The 22,761-nt window shown below is 36.7% G+C and overlaps 1 protein-coding gene across 4 annotated transcripts in view; it reads right to left on the bottom strand.

Moving 5' to 3' along the window:
• Positions 1 to 22,761, bottom strand: part of Atg9 (autophagy-related protein 9) — a 204,820-nt gene that overhangs the window by 34,777 nt on the left and 147,282 nt on the right. For 2 of the 4 annotated variants that reach the window (XR_011331578.1, XM_069822782.1), the window contains exons 1-2: positions 2,740 to 2,964; positions 570 to 697 (exon numbers count right to left, since the gene is read on the bottom strand). Coding sequence is in view for 3 of the 4 variants with exons in the window: in XM_069822782.1 (XP_069678883.1) it covers positions 570 to 693 (124 nt within the window). In the remaining variant the exon portion in view is untranslated. Of the gene's footprint in view, positions 1 to 569; positions 698 to 2,739; positions 2,965 to 22,761 lie in introns of those variants that run through there. The other 2 variants (XM_069822784.1, XM_069822783.1) reach the window with 2 other exon arrangements.

Below are 22,761 nucleotides of genomic sequence, written 5' to 3'. Positions count from 1 at the left end.
TAATAATACTTTCTAAGCACATCATCATAAGTTCATCCACTGGGTTCACACCAATAAATTAAATGGAAAGAAAATGGTAGCCAATACATCAGAAGGGCTCCCTTCTACTGTCAGTACCGGCACCTTAATGAAAATGAAGTCATTGTTTCTTGTTCACGTTATCACTTCAACTAATACAGTTTCAAGAAAATTGTGTGTTGAGTTGGGAAATTCAATCTGTTCAAATGTGCCTTCTTCTCCCCTAATCGCTGTGAATGGAGCCCCAAGACTAGCTTTTTTGTTGATGACTATCTTTCATCTAACTTACGAACAGTACTGTGGCGTGCAACAGATTCCCCACAAGCAAATCTTGGAGCTGCACAGTGTTCTTCATTTTGGGAGGTGAGATGAAATGTTTTAATTCCAACCTGGTAATATTGATGTACTATCAAATCACTGCAAATCGTGGAAGGAGGGGAGCAATATGGAAATGTTTCGTTTTTGGATGGAGTTTTCTAATAAAATTGTTCTCATTCTGTGGGAGACACGGCACCATTTAATTATTAAACTGTTAATATTACCAAGCTCACCTCTGTTATTTTCAGGAACTACGTGAATCATTACTCCACTGTCCTGGGGCGTTTCTTCTGGCTCGCCCAACTCGGGCCCATAGGGCTGCAATGGTTGGTAACTTGCCTCTAAAGTCGCAGCCATTTCCCTGTAGAATGATAAGTTTTTTCCACAATTAAAGAATTGAAGGGGAGAATCATAATCCTAATGGAAACTAAGAGGTGGAACTTAAACTGGAAGGATTCAACCCGACATCGGAACTGGAATCTGGTGTGGCTTAGTAGGTAAAGAGTCACCACATAGAGCTGAAAACCCAGGTTCGAGTCCCGGTGCCGGAGAGACTTTTTCTCCACTCCACCCTCCATCATATGGCAATGCAGAATTCCTGCACGGAAATAACATACGTACTTCGGTACATCACAGTAATAATCCTAACCCACAAACACAAAGTTTTATAGAAGAGCGTATTGAGTCCAATGCTATTAGGTGCGGTATCATAATTTCTGCAGCACTCAAACTACTAACTGGTCTACTGTGACTCAATCTATAGGCTAGTCTACATAACAATGTTACACCTAAATATATAGGTCTATGTTTCATATAAAAATTACATTTCAGCTGAAAGCAAGATTTTATTGCTATTAAAAAACCGAAAGCTACAGTTTAAATCAACTCTATTATAAACTTAAGAGTGGCTTTTCTATTATTATTATAAAACAATGTCTGCCCTTTACATTAACACATTTCGTATAGGCCTATACAGGGAGAAAGTAAAGCTAAATGTGCGGATTTTAACAGTTTATTTCTTGGATAAAATAGAACAAAAATTCTAATATATTAGTCTTAAATGAATACTTTTCTCAGGAAAAAATAGTTCCCCACCCCTTAAATGTTACCGGTGACTTGTTCCACATCTTAAAGCTTCATTGCTCATGTAAGATCTATGGAATATAATAAATGAATGAATGAACACTGTTTACTCGATAAGTATTATCCATACGATTCTGCACGTATCATTATTGCCTGGTAAGCCTACTGCAGCGAAGAGATAGAATGCTGGCATTCAGACCGAGTGCGTAGATGAGCCGGTGATGAGTTGTTAAACTGTGCAGATTTCGGCCTAAATTTCTAATTAACCATGCACTTAATTACAAAACTCATATTAGGTTTCCTTATTTATTCAATGTATTCTATTGCCCTCTTCGATTTGCACAGTTATATCACTTCCACTCTACATACTTAATCGGCCAATTACAAATAATGAATAATAGAGCAATCTAAGACACTAGCCTATATAGCCCTGCACTGATAATACAACTGTTGCTGAAATGTTGTTGTAAGTCTACATCACACATGACAGTCATTTATATTAAATGTCTTGGTCTTTACAGAAAACGATGCGAATCCTATGACAGACCAAAAGTAGTAGGCATAATGACACATTCTTAAATATTTATTAGGGCCTACATAGTCTCAGCATCTGTACAAAGTAGCCCATCTGTCAAGTGATTTTTTTTTTTCTTAAATTAAAAACAACTATATTTAGATTACTGCTGCACAAGCATTTTTTCGTAACTGTTTCACAACAAATAATTAAAGATGATAGCAAACTTTCCATTACTACATCAGGTAGGATTAGGCCTACATTTATTTTTTATAGGCTATTCTACTTGCGAATATGGATTTAGGCCTAAATGTACTTTCGTTCCTTAGATTAAAGTTTTAGAGGCGAATCATTATAGTTGACAATATTTGCATTCTTAAAAATATGGTGTTTAATTCGTGAAGTGCAGGTACTGTGGAAACTTAAAAATAAATTAAAATGGAAATATAGTACCAATACGCAATAACAACGAAAGTACATTTTATTGTGTTGCAGAACGTATTTTATTTCAGTATGTTGCAGCAAAATGCATCTATAAACCTGAATCTTACTTATAAATACATAGTTATACATTATTAAAGAGGTCGGTAACAGCTCACAACTTCGAAAACTCTGAACCCCATTTTACAAAAACAATTACTTCCACATTTAATCTTTTGACAGACTAGTTCTCTTTCATCTACTCATTAAATTAATCGTAACATAATAATAATTACACCTGGTCTTTGTCACAAAGTGACCTTTCAACGATTACACAATAAAGAATCTTGACAGCTGATTATAGTAAACAAAGCAAAAATGCTTACTTCTTAGGCTTAATTCCAATGCATATTGTATTACCAGGAACATTACAGTATGAAATATTTAACGAAGACTTCTCACGCCATAATTTCACATTATATTTAATAAAACACACAATTTTTGCACATAAAAAAAGTTGCAACTTAGTACTTGTTATTTTTCCTACGTTTCTTCACCAATGACTGGAGTTTTTTTGTACGATTTGGTTGTTTACGCGATTTCAGAGCCATCTGTGTTGTATGGTGGTACTAATGGAACTAGATTAAATATCTAACGCGCCATTATATTGCAAGGCATCACATCAATTTTATTTTCGCATTCTGTGATCTATACAACCAGGGACGGACTGGGACAAAATTCGGCCCACTATATGCACTTCCACCGTAAGCAACGACTTCCACATTACCACAGTCTACTATATACAGTCGCGAAGCTCAATATGTAGTAAAAATGCAAACATGGGTAGTTCCCCACCACTAGGATCGCTACTATCGCCTCATCATCGCAGATCTCTCTCCTAGCAGCCGACAAAATATGTTACACTTTCGTTGTCGTGTTCTTTTGGAAAAATTAACACCTTCCTTCCATTATTGAAATATTAAATGCATAAAGTTAATTTATTATTTTAATGAAGTATATTAAATTCCACCATAAACTCGAAGATACCTGCAAGAAATAAGTTAATATAATTCTTGTTTGTGCAAAACGAACTGAAATTTACTATAACAGCTTCACTCATTCAAGATTATAGCGATAATTAACCATGAAACCAATAAATATTAATTTGCATTTCTCTTTACAACAATAATAATGTAAATATGAATTAACGGAGTAACTTACGTGTACCGGTACTTGTAGTGTATGCTTACGTAGTTAACAAAGTGGGATGAGGTTAAGCAATAATAATCACACCAGAATTGGAAATAAAACGTGATCAATAAATTTTATTGTAACACTTTTTCTACGTCTCTAGTAAAGCAACAAATAAAAATAACAACAAAATTAACAGCTATAATTAAGAACATATCCTTTGAAGAAAAAAGTAGGCCTAAGCAATAGTAATCCCACCAGAATTGAAAATAAAACGTGATCAATAAATTTCATTAAAACAAACTTAATGTTTCTACGTCTTCAGTAAAATAACATAAAAATAATAACAAAATTAATAGCTACAATTAAAAATATATCCTCTGAAAAAAAAAAAGTAGACCTAACCTTTATTTCTCTGGAAATTTAGCAGCCTAAGTGACAGAACTTTAACCGGTATCTAATGTCCTTTCGGTTAGACGGAAACATTTCATTGTGGAATTTAAGGATATAATGTATTCTAACAGTCACAAAGAACTTCAAATTAACAGTTTTGTTTCTGCACAGCATTCTTGTGGAAACCCAGGAACCTTTCTGAATCTTTCGGAAATCGGAAAAAGGATAACTGTGGCCTCTTTCTCTTACTGTTGCTACAATTTATAGCACTACAAACGTCTCCTCCTTGTCCCATATTATTATTCCAATTATTATATTTTGGCCATTAACATTTTTATTATAACCAATAACGAACATTTCACAAGCATCAATGTGAAATACGCAACGAGCTAGCACTCGATAGAAATACGACACAGTCCAAAGTCGACCATGGACAGTCTATTGTTTCTAGTTGCTAACCGCTTGGAGCGCTTTATCACAAGATTTGCAAAAAACACCTCAAGCTTCGCGAATGTATATAGTAGACTGTGACATTACTTTAGCACTTTTCACAAACTAGTACGTGCAAAAACAATAAAACTGAACACCGATATCTTAAGAAGAGAGGCGGCTGAAACAATGATGTATTAATAATAAGAAGAAATGCGCACAAGTGTGCAAGAGTTGATTTGTTATTATTCTTTGCTATATTCGCTAATTGATTTGATTCTGTTCTTGCATTTTATTATATGATATCTTTCGCAGAGCTGATCACAGAGTTCGCACGTTCGCACACGCACTCCAGACTAGGAGAGAACAATGATGTATTGGGATGCGGTCATGGACCAATTTGTTTTCCTATTCATTTTTCATTTCATTTACTATATTCCATATATATATATATATATATATATATATATATATATATATATATATTACATTAGCACTGAAGCTTTACGATATGGGACAAGTCAAGAGTTTCGTACACAATTTTTTAGCTACTAGATGAAGTGAGATTGAGGATTTGAGGATTCTTCATAGATTACGTGACATTTTGCCTTACAGTTGGGGGAAAACCTCAGAAAAATCCAACCAGGTAATCGCCCAAGTGGGAATCTAAGCAAAGTGCTTTTTACCGGACAGATTGTGGCAGGATTCCTCAGAACAATTCACTGTCACTCGCATCTCGAGTATACCTTATTTTATTTCAAGGAGTGCAGTTCGGTGGCTCCTTTGAACACCCACTTACAGATTTATGACTTCCTACATAATCACCTCTGACAATTCCATCCTGTCCCCTCGTCCCAACATTGCACAATTGCCACAATCCTGGTGACCCTCGACGGCATTCTTGGAATTCGGAAAAGACGCGGAAACTCTGCCTCCACGTGGATTTGACGGGAGTCTGTCAATTCTTCTGAACGAGGGTTGTGATTGGTTACTGACAGGAGAAGACAAGATTTCCGTCACAGTAAGGAAGACATTTATTTATGACAATCAATTAGTAGTGGGCAGTAGAAGGTCTGTCGGCAAAGTCCTTTCTATGAAACTGCACTCCATGGGGGGGGGGGGGGGGAGAAAAAAAAAAAAAAAAAAAAAACAGTATACGTGACCAAGAGTCCGACTGGGCGCACTGACAATGAGACCAGGGTTCAAAGCCCGGAGAACTCAAGTGAAATTATCATTACATTAGCCGATATCTATGTACATAACAGTTAAGTCACAGCTTCATGAGGATTCAGAGAGCCCCCTGACGTCTTAGGGAGAGAAACAGCGTGCGTCAGCGATGTATTCTACTGTGGAAGAAGACGTAACTAACCTGAACACATTTTGCCATCCACTTACGAGAAATTATCATGTCAACATAGAATTGATATACATTTTGTTTACTCAGATCCCATGCCACAGGGCCAGATGCTACTCCTGCAGACGGGAGTACCTGAGAATACCCCTCTGCAACATCTCCATTGTCCACCACGACCAGGTCGGGGATCGAATCCAGATCACTCGGGTGGAAGACCAGCCACAGACGTGGCCTAGAATCCTTCGCGCACATCTTTCGAGGACGCCGCCGCCGCACAGTGGTCTAAAATCCATATTTAGGAGGATTATTATTATTTGGTTATTTTACGACGCTGTATCAACATCTAGGTTATTTAGCGTCTGAATGATATGAAGGTGATAATGCCGGTGAAATGAGTCCGGGGTCCAGCACCGAAAGTTACCCAGCATTTGCTCGTATTGGGTTGAGGGAAAACCCCGGAAAAAACCTCAACCAGGTAACTTGCCCCGACCGGGATTCGAACCCGGGCCACCTGGTTTCGCAGCCAGACGCGCTGACCGTTACTCCACAAGTGTGGACTATTTAGGAGGACAAATGCAGAAAAATGACATGTAAAAAAATGAAATTAAACCCTTAAATTATTTTCCCTACATAACTGAGTAACACTGAATTGAAAATCTTAATCAGCGGAGGTGGCTGCATAGCGAGATAAGAAGCCGGTAACATGCCACATTTCGCCACCCAGCATTCTTACTCAGCAAGCGCCGCGAGTCTGCCGTTTTCCTTGTGCTGTAACTCTGTTGTAAGTGGTCGATTCCATTCATATTTGGTACCAACATGTCAAGTAGTTCTTTAGGTATGTAACACTGTTTGTTTTTGTTACATTTAACGTTATTATAGTATGTAAAATTAGCATGAATGGACACGGGACAAAATATAAATATAACCATTGAGTGCAGACTTTTCTAAGGTAGAGAAAAAAAAACCCTTGGTTCGTCCAAAAATGATTTTTTTTCACTTTCTCCACTATTTACCTCTATTTTAAATCTAGTCTTAAGGTGCGCAGATTTGCGGAAGTAATAATTTATGAGCACTATTCTTTCGAGGTGCAGTAGTGCAATTTTTCTCGGTTGCAGTTACTTCAATATCTGTGAACCGAAACTGCTTCCACAGTATAATTCAGGGATTTCAAGATGACAGCTTGTTAATTATGTACCAAATAAGCTTCCCGAGTGTCCAAAAGGTGCAATTGTACCTAAAATGTTACATTCCCCCCCCATAAGATTTTGTCTAAATGCATCCCCCTGTAAGGGGCACTTCTGTTCATACCAACGTAAACAGAGTTTGTACACAAAACAAATGTACCAAGTGTAACTACTGTATAAAATTTTATAAAAATCTGTTAGGACAAAAGTTACTAATTTTGTCTAATTGCGCCTCCCTATAAGGGGTAGTTACACTTAGACCAGCGTAATGAGAGCTTGTATACAAAATATACATGCTACCTGTAACTACTTTGTAAAATTTCATAAAAATCTGTTAAATAGTAGAAAAGTTACTAATTTTGTCTAATTGTGCCCCCTCAAAGGGGTAGTTCTCCTTATACCAACGTAATCAGAACTTGTATACAAAACATATATGTTCCTTATAACTGTTTTGTAAAATTTCATACAAATCTATCAAATAGAAGAAACGTTACTAATTTTGTTTAATTGCGCCCCCCCCCTATAAGGGGTAGTTCCCCTTATACCAACGTAACGAGAGCTTGTATACAAAACATACATGCTACCTGTAACTGCTTTGTAAAATTTCATAAAAATCTGTCAGATAGGAGAAAAGTTTCTAATTTTGTCTAAATGCGCCCCCCTATAAGGGGTAGTTTCCCTTATACCAACGTAACGAGAGCTTGCATACAAAACATATATGCTACCTGTAACTATTGTGTAGAATTTCATAAAAATCTGTTAGGTAGCTGAAAAGTTATTGATATGTCCCGCTAAATTTGCATTCTAGACCACTGTGCGCCGGTAGCTTCTGTCGCTACCGATTATACTGGTGCCACAATTTCATGCTGATTTGGAAATAAGTGTACAATATGCCTACACATTAGAAGCAGTTGCGTGATCCTGGCTGCGCAAAGTTTGCCACGTGGCTGTGCAAATCAACGTTGTAATGGGGCGCAAAGGAAGAGAGACTACAGTAGAAGAGAGAAAGATAATAAATTCGCTTACATAAGGAGTGTAATCGCTAAATGAAATTAGTAAAATAATTGGAAGACCAAGAGCAACCATTCGGCATATAATTGATAGAGTCGGCGAACGAAAATCGTTGGAAAATAGCCACAGATAAGGACGTCCAACAAAACTGGGTGTATACTGTATATACTGAGAGAGCATTAACTAGGACAGCAAAGCAAAATCCTCAAAGCAGTGTTCGTAAGTAAGAGCTAACGAACTACATGGGAAAACAGCCCGCAGAAAATGTTTTCTATGCGGGGGGGAAAAAACAGAAAGAAGAGACTACACTTCTCTAAAACACACATTAACACCACCAAGAATTTTGGAACAAAGTCATTTTCACTGACGAATCTAAATTCAATATTTTTTCTTCAGATGGAAGAAGAAAAGTTTGGAGGACGAAGAATACAAAGCAGCAAAAGCAAAATCTCCAACCCACTCTGAAACATAATGGTGGTTCTGTAGTGGCATGGGGCTGCATGAGTGCCTCTGGGGTAAGGACTTTGCATTTTACCGATGGCGTCATGGATCACCAAAAGTATATAGTAGGCCTAAACATACTAAAGATCAATCTTCATACATCTGCAGAGAAAATGGGGATCAGACAAGATGTTATATTTATGCAAGATAATGACCCCAAGCACACCGCATGGCCCCCACAGTCTCCGGACATTAACCCCATGGCGAATTTATGGGAACGTCTGAAAAGAATTAGTTCAAGGCAAATTTGGAACAAGCAAGATCTGAAATACGCTTTGGAAGAAGAATGGAGACATCCCTGCTTCAGTAACTTCAAAGTTAGTCGAGTCGATGCCACGCCGTTTGGAAGCCATCTTGAAATCGAAAGGGCTCCCAATCAAGTACTGAACTTCGAATGTAAAGACAAAAAACAGCTATAATATAGGACTGTATCAATATTTTTTATTCGTTGATTTTTGTTGTTAATGTATAATTTTTTACGTGTTATTTTTTGTGTTAAAACAGAGGAAACTGCGTTTACTTCACTTTGTAGAGTACAATTTATGGTGCGTATTTTTGTTACTGTATATAGTGAATAACTAATATTATATTAATTACTTGTCTGTAATATTGTTAAGTGTATCAATACTTTCTACAATCACTGTCAGTTCAGAATAATACGGGCTAAAATGTAGATATGAATGTTAAATTTGTTGTTTATTTGTGTTATGTGTAATATTTACGTAATGAAAGATTGAGGTAATGCATTAATTTCAATGAAGTTTGTATACTGAATATTGTATTTTCTTTGGCAGTGCGTAAAATGTGTGTTGTCGTTGTTGTTTAGTCAACTGTCCGAAGACGATTTGAACCTTATAAGTAACACCAATAAGGCATCACTCATGAGGCAACTAGGCCAGGAGATAATGGGGTAGAGTGCCCAGTTCTTTTCCCCCTCCAATGTATACATCGCCGATTAGCTACATATTCCACTAGTCAGACTTCAGATGTATTTGTTCTTCCTCTGACACATATCGTCAAGTGAGATGTACTGCCTGATCAGCCAGAACCTCAATCAGAGGTATAATAGCAGTGTGTAAACTGTGAAGTGATTACTTATTTTTTTACGCACTGGCATTTTATAGGCTCACTTTACGCACTGATAACAGTAGGTAAAATACAACTTTACGCACTATCCTAGAAAAAAATATTTGACGAAATGCAGGAAAGAAATTATGTACCTTACGGAATAGTTAATACTTAATTTCTACAGTAGAATTATGATAGTTCTTGTTAAATATTATCCAGATTTTTAATATACAGTAGCTGTTTCGACAGATTACTTCGTATTGTAGGTGTATAATTATCCATTAAATAATACGGCCTCTGGTTCCTAGTATATCACCTATATACAGAAATAATTACAGTAGATGTTTCACTAAAATATTATGAAATTTATAGGTATTTTACAGTTTTAAAAACCACTGTTTACTCCAGTATATTCAATATGGCCGATTGCGTGATAGTTGAAGTATCACTCAGCTAGATATGAAGAGGTCTATATCCCATCTTCAGATTTGGCAGCGATCGAATAGACGGGCATAGATAAGACGAAAGCAAGTTCTTGGCAATCGCTGAGGGGAAGTAGGCCATATAAAACTGCGATGGAAATGCAACGCTGAGGCCGAAGCCATGCCTGGACAAGCGCATTTTGTATCAAGTGGCGTAGCATGAAATTTTGAGCAGGGGAAGCTAATTCAAGTTGTCTTTCATGCAGTATGAGAAAAAGTATTACAAAAATACAGTCTTAAAATAAATAATAGTCAATGTCAAGTCAGCAGTCGAAGATTGGTTGGAACCTCGTAAGTAACACCAATAAGGCATGACCTCAAATGGTATGTAGTAAAATATGATTTCACGGTTTACACATCAAATAGACACGTATAGTATAACACTAGCACACTCCCTGTCATACTTAGAGAAATCACAATATTAACGGTCAATAGATACAGTATTAGTATCATTACGTAACTATGCGTCTATCTTTTGGTTGTGTCCTTCATTGACTGCAAGGTAGTCGGTCATTTGTTTTTTAGATCACACTTTTGTTCGTAAGTCAGTCTTGATAATAGAATTGTCCTAAAAAATTCATGTAAATTAGTGTTAGGAACTGTTATTTCGCTCATTATTTATTATATCAGCCACAATGCACACTAACACTTCAACTGAACACAACTGACGAAAAGGGATAACTCGGAAACTACTTATTTTCAATGTCAAAGCTAGCTTCTTGATAGCCTTGCGACCAGGGTAGTTTAGTTAGAAAGGGATGGAAAATCTGTGGGGTGGGTTACACAGAAGAATGAGTGTAAGAAACCAGTCTGCTTGGAAGATGGTGTATGCAGGCTTCTTGTTTACTGCTGCATCACAAATCATCCTGAGCTGCCGCATCACAATATTTAACGCGTAAATATAAATTCAATTAAAATTAATAAATAATTTTGTCCATAGACTACAGGTTTATTATCAAATTATTATTAACTGGGGAAGCTGAGCTTTTTAGCTTACATTGACGCTACGCCACTGTTTGTATCTTACCTGTTTGTTTTCGGTACCGATGGAACTTCCCATTCTCCTGGAACTGAAGGAACGATCCACGATCTTCGGTTACGATCTGAAGTGTTGCTAGATGCTGAAGGATCTTGATCTTCCAGGAAGTCCCTACTTTTATCCGACACTTTCCTATGAACGGCAGTAATATCCGACAGTTTCCGACCGTAATCCCATATTTTTCTTGGCACGAACAACTTGTGGTCAGCACTGCAGCCTTGCCTAGTAAGTGAAGAAACTTCACGGCTGGGACATTTTTCGCACAAATGCGGCTCTCGTTTGCGTCTAGCGAGCTCCATGTCCCTCAAATCGCCGCCCCTCGGAGATCTGTAGCTGCCCAACATCCCTTTGAACACATAACAACTCGGTCCCTTATCTGAGAATGTTATTCGGCGGACTGAAGCTATGGGCCGCCATTCACATTCCAGTCAGTGGTTTTCCCATCCAGTGTCAGAATGATTTCCCCACGATAGAATAAGATGGCACTGCTGTCTGTGCGGATTTCCCACGCAGATGTGGAGCCTTTCTTAATCAATCTTACTTTTCATACATGAATGCTCCCGATGTCCAGCCCGTTCCTGTGTGTCAAACTGTTGGATTCAAATGGATTAAAGAACGGGAAACGTGAGCAAATATTAAGCTATGAGTTAATTATTTATCATTCGTTGGTAATGGGACATTCTGAGAACACTCTGGAACTCGTGGTATCGCTGGAATTATTGAAATAAAACTGAAAAAATGATCCGACCAATACAACCCAACTATGGCGCTCCCCTCCATAAAACTACTTCTTGTTTCTTCCTTTCAGCCTTCCCACAACATTAGGCCTAATATTTGAACTGTCCAGACTTAACGTTTGTCATAGATGAAAACTTGCAGAGAGGCGCACGAAACCTTTGCTCAAGAGTTCCCATTAGATTTGCATTCAGGATTACACGGGAAACCTAAGTCTAAGTACAGTCCGATACCAAAAAGGGGTGAAATGTCAACGTTCCTAGCGACTGTTATTTGAAATTTGAATGTAATTAATAATCAATATCAGTAATATTAATAAATAGGCTACACACATGGTATTCTGCCCAAGAACAGGTCTTTCACTGCAAGCCCAACATTCTCCAATCTTTTTTATTTTCTGTCTTCCTCTTAGTCTCCTCATATGATCCATATATCTTAATGTCGTCTATCATCTGATATCTCCTGCTTCGAACTCTTCTCCCGTTCACCATTCCTTCCAGTGCATCCTTCAGTAGACAGTTTCTTCTCAGCCAGTGACCCAACCAATTCCTTTTTCTCTTCCTGATCAGTTTCAGCATCATTCTTTCTTCGCCCAATCTTTCCAACACAGCTTCATTTCTTATCCTGTCTTTCCATTTCACACGCTCCATCCTTCTCCATATCCACATTTCAAATGCTATTCGCTTCTATTCACTTCGTCGTATTGTCCATGTTTCTGCCCCATACAATGCCACACTCCACACAAAGCACTTTACTAGTCTCTTCGTTAGTTCTTTTTCCAAAGGTCCGCAGAAAATGCTCTTTTTTCTATTAAAAACTTTCTTTGCCATTGCTATCCTTGTTACGCCCCAAGTATTTGAATTGTCCACTTGCTCTACTGCATCATTTAGTATTCGTACGTTTTATCTTCTTTACTTTTCTTTCGAATTATATTAAATAATAAGTTACAGTAAAAAATTAAGAACTGAACAGCATACTTACATTTTAAAGTGCATTCGGTTTTCGAAGTTCGCACTAATCATTTCATATTGCCAGACAAAATATACTTTAATATTACATCAAGCAATCAACCCTATCACTCAATCCAAACTAATCACTCACTCACTCACTCACTCACTCACTCACTCACTCACTCACTCACTCACTCACTCACTCAATATATCTATCCATTCATACAATCGATCAATCTATCCAATCAATCCACCTATCTACCCATCAATCAATCTAACAGTCTAGCAATCAATCAATCTATCCAATCAATCGACCTATCCATCCATCAATCAATCTAACAATCAATCAATCAATCCAACAATCTAACGTCAATCTAACGATCAATCAGTCAATCTAACAATCTATCTGTCTGTCTGTCTAAACACTGAACCATAATTAAACAAACAATTTATTATTATTGTTTCAGTGCATACACGTAGCATTGTGACTTTACCTAATTGGTGATATCTGGTAACAGCTGGCAATATTGAAAAAAAAATAGACCATATTAGATTTTTAGGAAATAATCTTATATGAACCTCACTGTAGTACTCAAAATGTCCAGATATATAGTCCCGTCGTGCGTTGCTCTTATTTCCGGCAGCCAATCACGTTGCAGGTCGGCTACATTTAAACGTGTGCGTTTTGTCATTCGCTGCTGATGACGTTATGCACTTCCTAAGGCTCGATAAATACTTAATATAATCGCCCGACATTTTGGTTCTTTCGTTGGCGTTCGCAGAAAGCACAAGAGGGCGTTATTTGCCGCTCAATTACAGTGCGTTTGATTTATTATCATAGGAGCTACGACGTGATAATGTTTAACGGTGTGGCAAATAGATTCCTCGTCTGGCAGCTCGGCAACGAAAGAATAAAAATGGAGAACGATACTATTTACCTAGACTTTATAGAGCCTTCACTTCCTAAAGCGTTTACTAGGAATTGAAACTTGCAACGAAGTTCGCACACGAGGCCAATGTAGAAAGTTTCGGTAGTTGTGTTGTCGTTTCAAAATGCTCAGGGGTAAGGAAGAAATGGTCGAACTTTAGAGAAGTGAGGGCAGCACTATCTAGCGAGCAACGACGCAACTATTTGCTGCACAAGCATGACAGCGGAACGGTACATGTTACATCAGCCGGGGTGCGTCCCAATAGCACTTCGAACTCTGGCGACGTTGTTGTTTAAAGGAAAGACTTTTTTACCCTTATACGGATAAATTAATTGAGTGGGTGCTGCAAAAACGGACTAAAGATCATTTATTAATGGAGAAAAATTGACTTTTGAATTCACGTAAAAATATTTAATGCAAAAGAAATAATATTTTCTTTATTCTTGGTTTTTTAAGCATTTCAAATATCCTCATTTCTTTTTTCTACCTAAACGAGTGAATCCTAGAAGAGGCTAAGAGAACTCAACTATACCGCTTCCAACATTTTTTTGTGTATAAAATCCAAGTTTTACATCCAAACGTTAGGGTGACTTTGAAATGAGAATACATATTCTTGATTTTGGGTATTCTTATCTGTTGACGAAAGTATCTCTTTATTTAATTTACTGTTTTCTTGTAGCGTCATGCTGTATTCCGAAATGTTATTTCCTAAATGAAGTTGGCCACATGTTCAATAATTTTACCACCAATTTCATTTTTAACCCTCTCAAGATCTCCGGCATTATTTTAGCCGGTTCTCAAAGTCATACTCCCCACCATGCTATACACTGGGATGAAGCTGAAAACCTGTCATAGCGTGGCTCCGTCGTGTAGGCACTATGGGCTTCCGATGCTGAGGGGTTGGGGCTACATGCCTTGGGGTTTATCATCTGGGGATGGCGCCTGTCTCTGTTAGGGCTCAGGCAGGATGGCCCACCTGTCAGCATTGGATTTAGGAATGCCACCGAGACCACTTGTCGAATTTTGACAATCATCGCGTATTTAGGATGCACAATGGGCCAAAGCGGGAATCCGTCCCTCGAAAAGCCAAGCCATAACTTTGAAAGACATGTTGGTTCAGAAAGGTGTGAATACAATTAATAATTATATATAATAATTTTCAGTCAAATACACTTTTCAATTTGTGAGGTCAGATAATCTATTACATCACAATATTTAATACAAGGTCACTAATATTTTCGACTTTAAAAAGTCATCTTCAGGTGCATGAGATGCAAACAATTTTAAAAATTAGGTGATAAGTTGATCTAACAATTAATATAGTAAGTAATGCACGTGCTGGCATTTACAATTATATAAGTTTTGTGCCTCTTGAGGTAAATTGTACATGGTAAAGCTGAACAAAGAAAGATATAATTAGATACCCAATGACATATTTTGGAAAAATTAATAATCATTTAACTTCATTTTTTAAAAAAGAAAATATACATATCACTTTCAGAACTAACAACAAAATAAATAGCATCATTCCCAACAAATTGCGCAAAACGAATAAATTCTCACAAAGTGGTATTTATCAATTAAAATGCAAAAATTGCAATAGAAAGTACATAGGACAAACCAAACGGAATTTCCACATTAGATTTAAAGAACGTAAATCAGATTTCCATAACAACAGGAATAAATCTAAATTTGCTACTCATCTTGTTGATTCAGGCCATGAAATTAATAGTATACAAAACACCTTAAAAATTTTAAAAGTAATAAATAATTCACACCTTATCAATACTGCAGAAGAGTTTTTTATTGTAAAAAATCAAGACCCTAATAATCCATTATTAAATGAGCAAATACCAAATTTACGTAATCCCCTATATCACTTAATAAAATAAAATGTTATCGAACAGTCACTCCTGGCATTCCCTCTCAGTTATCTATCCATACATCATCACTCAGTCTAAAACATGTAACGTCGGGTGAAACACGCCTCCTTCGTCTGGACGCAAACAACTGAACAACTATGTAAGTATAAAAAAAAAAAAAACCGCTGATATCAGCTCTCACAACCTTTTCAAAATTAATAACAAGCTATTAACTTAAATATTTTCAGACAAATATGGCATTCACCACGACAAATTAGACTGCGTGCTCTCCTACCAACAGTATTTGCATCACAGCTTTTTCCATTCCTTTTCAAATTTATATATTATATTTAACATTTTAACATAGTTAATATCAAACTGTACAAATTTAATTTTAATTTAATTTTAATGATATGACCTAATGAAAATACTTAGCCTTTAATTGTATAAGGTTAATACCATGTTGTGCCTTATCCTTGTTTTATATATACGAGAATCTAGCATCAGTGTTCAGCTTTACCATGTACAGTTTACCTCAAGAGGCACAAAACTTATATAATTGTAAATGCCAGCACGTGCATTACTTACTATATTAATTGTTAGATCAACTTATCACCTAATTTTTTAAATTGTTTGCATCTCATGCACCTGAAGATGACTTTTTAAAGTCGAAAATATTAGTGACATTGTATTAAATATTGTGATGTAACAGATTATCTGACCTCACAAATTGAAAAGTGTATTTGACTGAAAATTATTATATATAATTATTAATCAAGCCATAACTTGCTTATTTTTGTGGGAACTGCCAGCTCTTCTTCTTAGTTCCTTCCTGCAGTGCAGGACAACGTATGCTTGACTGTATTAGTCGCGTTGTTTCATTTGAATATGCAGCACGGTGTGGATCAAAAAATGCGCTGCACAAAAATCCGCCACTGCCCCAATTGTATTACTGTCACCCACATAACCTTCGTCCTCTTATTTGAAGGAATGTCTAGACCAGGGGCGCCCAAACTTTCTACAATGAGGGGTCAATAATGACTCTAGTGATTGATCTCGGGCCACGTTACAGTGTACTTAATATTTAAGAAACGTACGTCTAATTTTTTGTTAATATTATGACAAAACAGACTATAATTAAAGTAATTAATTAATTCTATAAAATTTGGATTACTTAATTTTCAAAAATACTTAAATAAAAGGACATGCATAATTATTCAACTAGATAATAAATGGTCTATATCCGGTCTCTGCTCTGTGGTAACACGTCTTGGAGACGCTCGTCATTTAAGCTTGATCTTAATCTTGATTTCTGAATTTTCACTTTCGAAAATGTTTGTTCACCTACACATGCTGAAGAAAACATGGAGATCAAACGCCGAGCTTGGTTTTTCACGTTCGTTTCCCTTGAATTTGTCAAAATCATGAGAGTGTTTTATCTAGCAATGTCTTTTAATATTGTATTCCTTCATTGGAAATAACAGAAATCGCTTTGTTTCCATGCTCTTTCACAAAATAATTACCGAGCTAAGATTCATTACACACTATCGACTTTGCGTCGTTTCGAAAATATTTTGCACTTCAGTAAACCTCGCACCACACTACCGCACGAACGGGAAAATGCAAATTCGTCCGAAACTGGCGAACACATCGCATTTCGGAGGTGTGACATTTTAATCGAACATATAAACTCGTCCGCTTAGCGTTTATTTCTTTACGTAAGTATTCTTTTCATTCGACGTTGTCCAATGGAGAAAGTAAATGGAAATGTAGGGTCAACTCCAAATGTCGAGCCAGTGTATATACAGTTGGAGATGATAATGTAGTCTGCATAATCAACCACGCACTGACTCATTAAAATTACGAGATGATTTATCGGCAAAATTGAAACTGAAAGCGGTGAATAACACATTCGTTAGGCCGTCGAGTGTTACGAACCGGACTGGAAAACGTACCAACGGAAGGACTGACAAATGAAGATCTGTTGTGCATTAAGCGAAATATGCACAATGCTAGGAGAAAATTACTACCAATCCTTCCTAAAACACAAGAAGAAGTTCACATTAAAATGGTACTTCAACCCATAATAACCAACCGAAAAGAACAATTTTTGTTAGTGAATAATAAAACATTAACATTTTTTATATTTCCATGTAAAAATAATTTAGAGTATTTGTGTCAATCAGAAACAGTGCTTGTAGATGGAACATTTAAATACTGTACCGTTTACAATTCATGCACATTTAAATGGACACTATGTACCTCTCGTATTTATCTTACTAATATTTACAAAGAGATTTTTCAGATCATTCAACTTGAGTGTGATAAACTAGGATTCAAATTCTCTCCAAAGATTATTGCAGCAGATTTTGAAATAGCAATACACTCTGCAATTACGTTCGTATGGCCGTATACCGAACTCCTAGGTTGTCGATTCACATTTCACAAGCTTGGTGGCGAAATATTCAACATCTCCGATTAGGTGTGGAATATGATATAGGGAAATGGTTAGGATATTGCTTTGGCCTTGTCTACTTGGAACCTGAGGAAGTGGGCGAAGGTTTGGGATTGAGCTGTCATCAACACGACCAGAAGATGAACGACTAGTAAAACTTTCTGATATATCAGAAGATGCTACATTCTCTCCTTACATGTGGGCTAACTCCATTAGCATTTGCCACACAACTAACGCATGTGGATCTTTTCAAGCAAATTTCAACAAGCATTTTAATACTGCTCATCCAAAGATGAACGATTTTATAAACTTTTATAAGAATTTCAGACAGAAACGTACATCAAGGTACAAAGTATAAATACACAGAGGATAATTAAACGAGCTACCAGGAATAAGCAACTGCGTACATGCAAAACTCTAGAAAATTATAAAGCAGGCAATTTGTACGTGTTTGTACAAGTTTGTTCCGCCGGCCTGGGTGCCGCAGACGGTTCAGATACCTGACCGAGATTTTTTTTATTATTATTTGTCCATGGTGGATTTTATTAAAAGTACTTCTTTTCATGAGAAACATTTTAAACCATGCCACTTGCCAGTCCTAAGCCTGATAAAACGGGAAGGAAAATGTTCTCTTTAGCATTCGGACGAGTTTACATTTCCATGATGCTGACATGAAGTAGGTATGCGGACGAGTCTACACTTCTATGATACCGATATTTAGTAGGAATGCGGACGAGTCTACATGTCAGATTATAGGTAATTATTTCCATCGGACGAATTTACAGTTTCTCGCGCGAACAGTGCAGCACTGACGAAGAATGACGATGGAAGTTTAGAGTTGGTGGAAAACGGAATGTAAGGGATGAATGACCTACCCTGCCTTGGGATGGGGTGGCCTTGCAACGTCTGCTATACCTGGTAAGGTTTATCTTGTCTCGGTAGCAATAAAACCAAGTCCCTTCAAATGAGGGTGGAGATTATAGGAGGGTTGTAAATTTTCAGGATTCCTTTCAAAACCTTGTTATTGTGCAGGCTGCCGGAACTCAGTTTCTTGAAAGACAAGCTCAGTGACGGAACTACACAGTACGAAGAGAGATATTTTGTTACTGAGTATTTTATTTTGTGCTACAGAATGTATCAACTTGTAAGTGATGTTTACATCCCTTTTAATTTATTTGCTTTCGATTTTGGTGCTCCTAGCTGGTGTAGACAAACAAGGGAAACCGTTACAGTCAGACGCTAGGGAAATCGTATGTGTGGTGCATAAGTTCTTTGAAGAAGAATTAGACGCACTGAAAAACGGAAGAGAAACAATATCAGTAGCAAATGTATTGGGTAGAACGGCGGTTGCGACTGGTGTAGCTAGGCGAACAGTTTCTCGTATTTTAAATCAAAAACAACAGGCGGAAGAAAGTGGAAACGTTTTGTCAACACCAGGAAAGAAGAGGCCCAACAGAACACCAAATAAAACTGTTATAGATTCGTTTACCGGTTCTGATATTCGCCGTACAATTTACAATTTGTACCAATCAAGGTTTTTGCCAAGTTTAGATAATATGAGGGAGGCTCTAAAAGAGGCGAAATTGTTTGATGGTAGCAAATGGACTCTTCGGCAGATATTGAAGAAAATTAAATTTCGCTACATCAAAAATAATCAAGGACGGAAAATGCTAATAGTAGTAGTAAAGAGATTTCATTTTTTGAGGAAAATAAGAGAATATCGATCTTCTAACCGCCCCATTATCTATTTGGATGGGACCTGGATCAACGTAAATCACACTAAAGATAAAATATGGATGTGTGAAAATTCTGAGGGCGACCTAGAATCACCACTACGAGTCCCCATAGGCAAAGGCCAACGATTTATCGTGCTTCACGATGGATCGCGGACTAGGTTTGTACCTAATGGTTTATTGTGTTTCAAATCCAAATCTACACGAGACTACCATGAAGAAATGGACGGGAATGTTTTTAAGAACTGCCTAATATACCACAGAATTCAGTGATAGTAATGGACAATGCATCTTACCATTCAGTTGAACTAAATAAAGCTCCCGTTTCTTCCACTAAAAGAAAAAAAAAAGAAATGCAAGCATGGTTACGCTATCACGATATTCCGTACGATCCGTGTTATACTAAAACAGTTTTATATGATATTGTTAATAGATCAAAAGACAGATTCAGAACATACGAAATCGACACAGTTGCTGTTCAACATGGACACACCGTACTGCGTTTGCCACCATATCATTGTGACTTTAATCCAATAGAGTTGATATGGGCGCAAGTAAAAAGTGACGTAGCAAAACACAACACTGATTTGAAAATTAGCAAAACTAAGGAACTGTTTGAAGCCGCGTTGGAAAAAATAACTCCTGAAAATTGGAATAGTGCGTGTGAACATGTTCGGTATAGGTTATTGAAGATTTTTATAGGAGCAAAGATGGTATCGTGGATGAGCTCTTGGACAGTTTTGTGATAAATTTAGAAGAATCGGATACAGGTACAGATATAGACGAGTGTGAGGAGAATGACGACATCTCTATTTTCATGGAAGCAGGCCCTTCCGCCACTGGATGTATGGACGGCATCGCTCCATTCCCCCCCCCCCCCATCACCATAACAATACGGACGAGGTAAGACATATCTCCTTTCTCTCTCTTTTCACAGTGAGACAAGATACATCACATCTACTGTCATACTCTGAGGAGTTTAGTGCTGAGAGGAGTGCGGTTCCGACTAGTCTAGCGCGGTACTGGAGTGGGAGGGAACAGTGACAGCGGCAGTCAGGAAGGAAGTACAATCATAAGGTGCGTACACACTTAGCGAACGAACAACGAACGAATGATGAAGCAAAACTTCGTTGTTCGTTCGCTGTTTGAAGCGACGTACAAATCATCAGCAAATTGTCAGAAAACATTCACATTCGCTGATTATCCGCTATAAAGGCAGACGAAAATATAATTATAGCAAGTGCAGGCCTGTTTCATAAACACAAGTAATAATATTAAGTAATAGTATTGCAGTCATGAAAACAATTTTATTAACCGACTAAATTCTGTTTCATAAACGTTTTGCACGAGTCATAAAATACGTACAGTAGCCAGATGATTTGAGGTTAAGGCTGACAAACATAACCAAGTTGGTCTGCACTCTACAGCTATTGATATTATTCTCTCTGTTAACAGTTGTTGAATGAAATAAGTTTTGAAGTACTATCTTTAATAGCAACAATAGAGTAAATCGTAATATGTGTGAAGGTTTGGGAGACAATTTATTTCAGATAAGATTGTAAATCACTGCAACTCGAAGTTATTGTTTCTGTTATTTGATTCAGTTGATTTACGAGTAAAAGAAACAATATGATAAATCTAAAATATTGTGAACAGATATTTATCATTCCTAATTGTTCACGTCTCTGCTGTTGTAAAGTTTGCAATTCCAAAAACAGTGTATCAGTGACAGAAGCGTGTGTAAAAATTGGACCTCGTTATCTAAAGAAGTACCATATGAAAATGTTAAGCAGTGAAAACTTTTGATGACAATATTGTACCAGCCTTAAGGACAGTGTTTAACGACAGGGTTAGTGGACCCTGCAAAGCGTCTTATGTAAGATATTTCAAGTTCCGTTATAATTCGGAATACTGCGCAAGTACTTATATAAAAAGGCTTAAAAATTATTGGTGCAAGCGTAAATAAATACACATAAAAATTACTCTTTTACCAAAAATAAATAAGTAATGCAATAACGACATAAGTACTTACGCGGTGAAGTCGTTCCTAGAAAATATAGTGTTTGAGTTTGAAGGTGTGGATGTTGCAGAAGATTAATGTTATGACGAAATTAATAAAAATACTGAAATTGTCTTAATGGGTTTTTATTGCTGATTATGTTGTAAGTAGTATTTTCAAGAAGTTACCTGACTATACAAAATGCAAATACATATGTTCTAATTAGAGATTGTGATGTGGAATTGTGGATACGGTACCTATAAATCTCGTAAGTTAATTTTAGTTTATGCCCTCAATAGGGATGGTTTAAAGTAGTCCACATATTTTGTAATAGATCTACTTGTTGATATATGTCTGCAAAAGATTTTGGCTCACCAAGATCTTCACAATGTTAATTAGTGAAGAGTATATAGATTCAGGTTGTCACAAGTATACACTGAAAAAACATTTCAATAGGTACAGAAAATATTAATATTACTGTATTTTGTTATGTAGATGTCCCATAGGCATATATTTCTGAACAATTATTATAATTTAAAAAATGACGAGAAAGGAGGGAAAAACGTTAAGTTCAATCATTCAAATAACATAAAATAATGTAAAATATACAGTAATTACTTTCTAACAGTTCTATACTGTAATTGAATTTAATTTAGGTTTCATCCTTTCCAATTGTTCCTCTTTTACAATTAGATAAGATAGTTTTCAATTTCAGCCTGGTCCACCTACATTGGCGTCTATGACAGTTTGTAAGTATTTGTAAGTATGGAGAGGGACTTTGTTAGTCATTCATTTTGTCTCTTATGCTTTTTAAAATGGGGAAAAGACGTGAAAATAACTTGAAGAAACAGAGTTTTTTGCGAAAAGTTCTCGAATTGAAAGGTCAACTATTTCATTATATTCGTAACTTTCTTGCATATGGTTGTAGGATATTCGTTGTCTAAAATTTCTTGGACGTCGGACAAACACTCCCTCTTCATCACTATTTGAGTCAGAATTATCCATTTCAAATGGTTTCATGGTTTTATCTTCAAAATCTAACCCTACATTGGCATTTACTTTTTACAAATTATTAAACTATTACTTAAAATAC

This window comes from Periplaneta americana, chromosome 4 (assembly GCF_040183065.1).
Source record: "Periplaneta americana isolate PAMFEO1 chromosome 4, P.americana_PAMFEO1_priV1, whole genome shotgun sequence".
Lineage (NCBI taxonomy): Eukaryota > Metazoa > Arthropoda > Insecta > Blattodea > Blattidae > Periplaneta > Periplaneta americana.
This window is presented reverse-complemented; position numbering and strand designations above follow the sequence as displayed.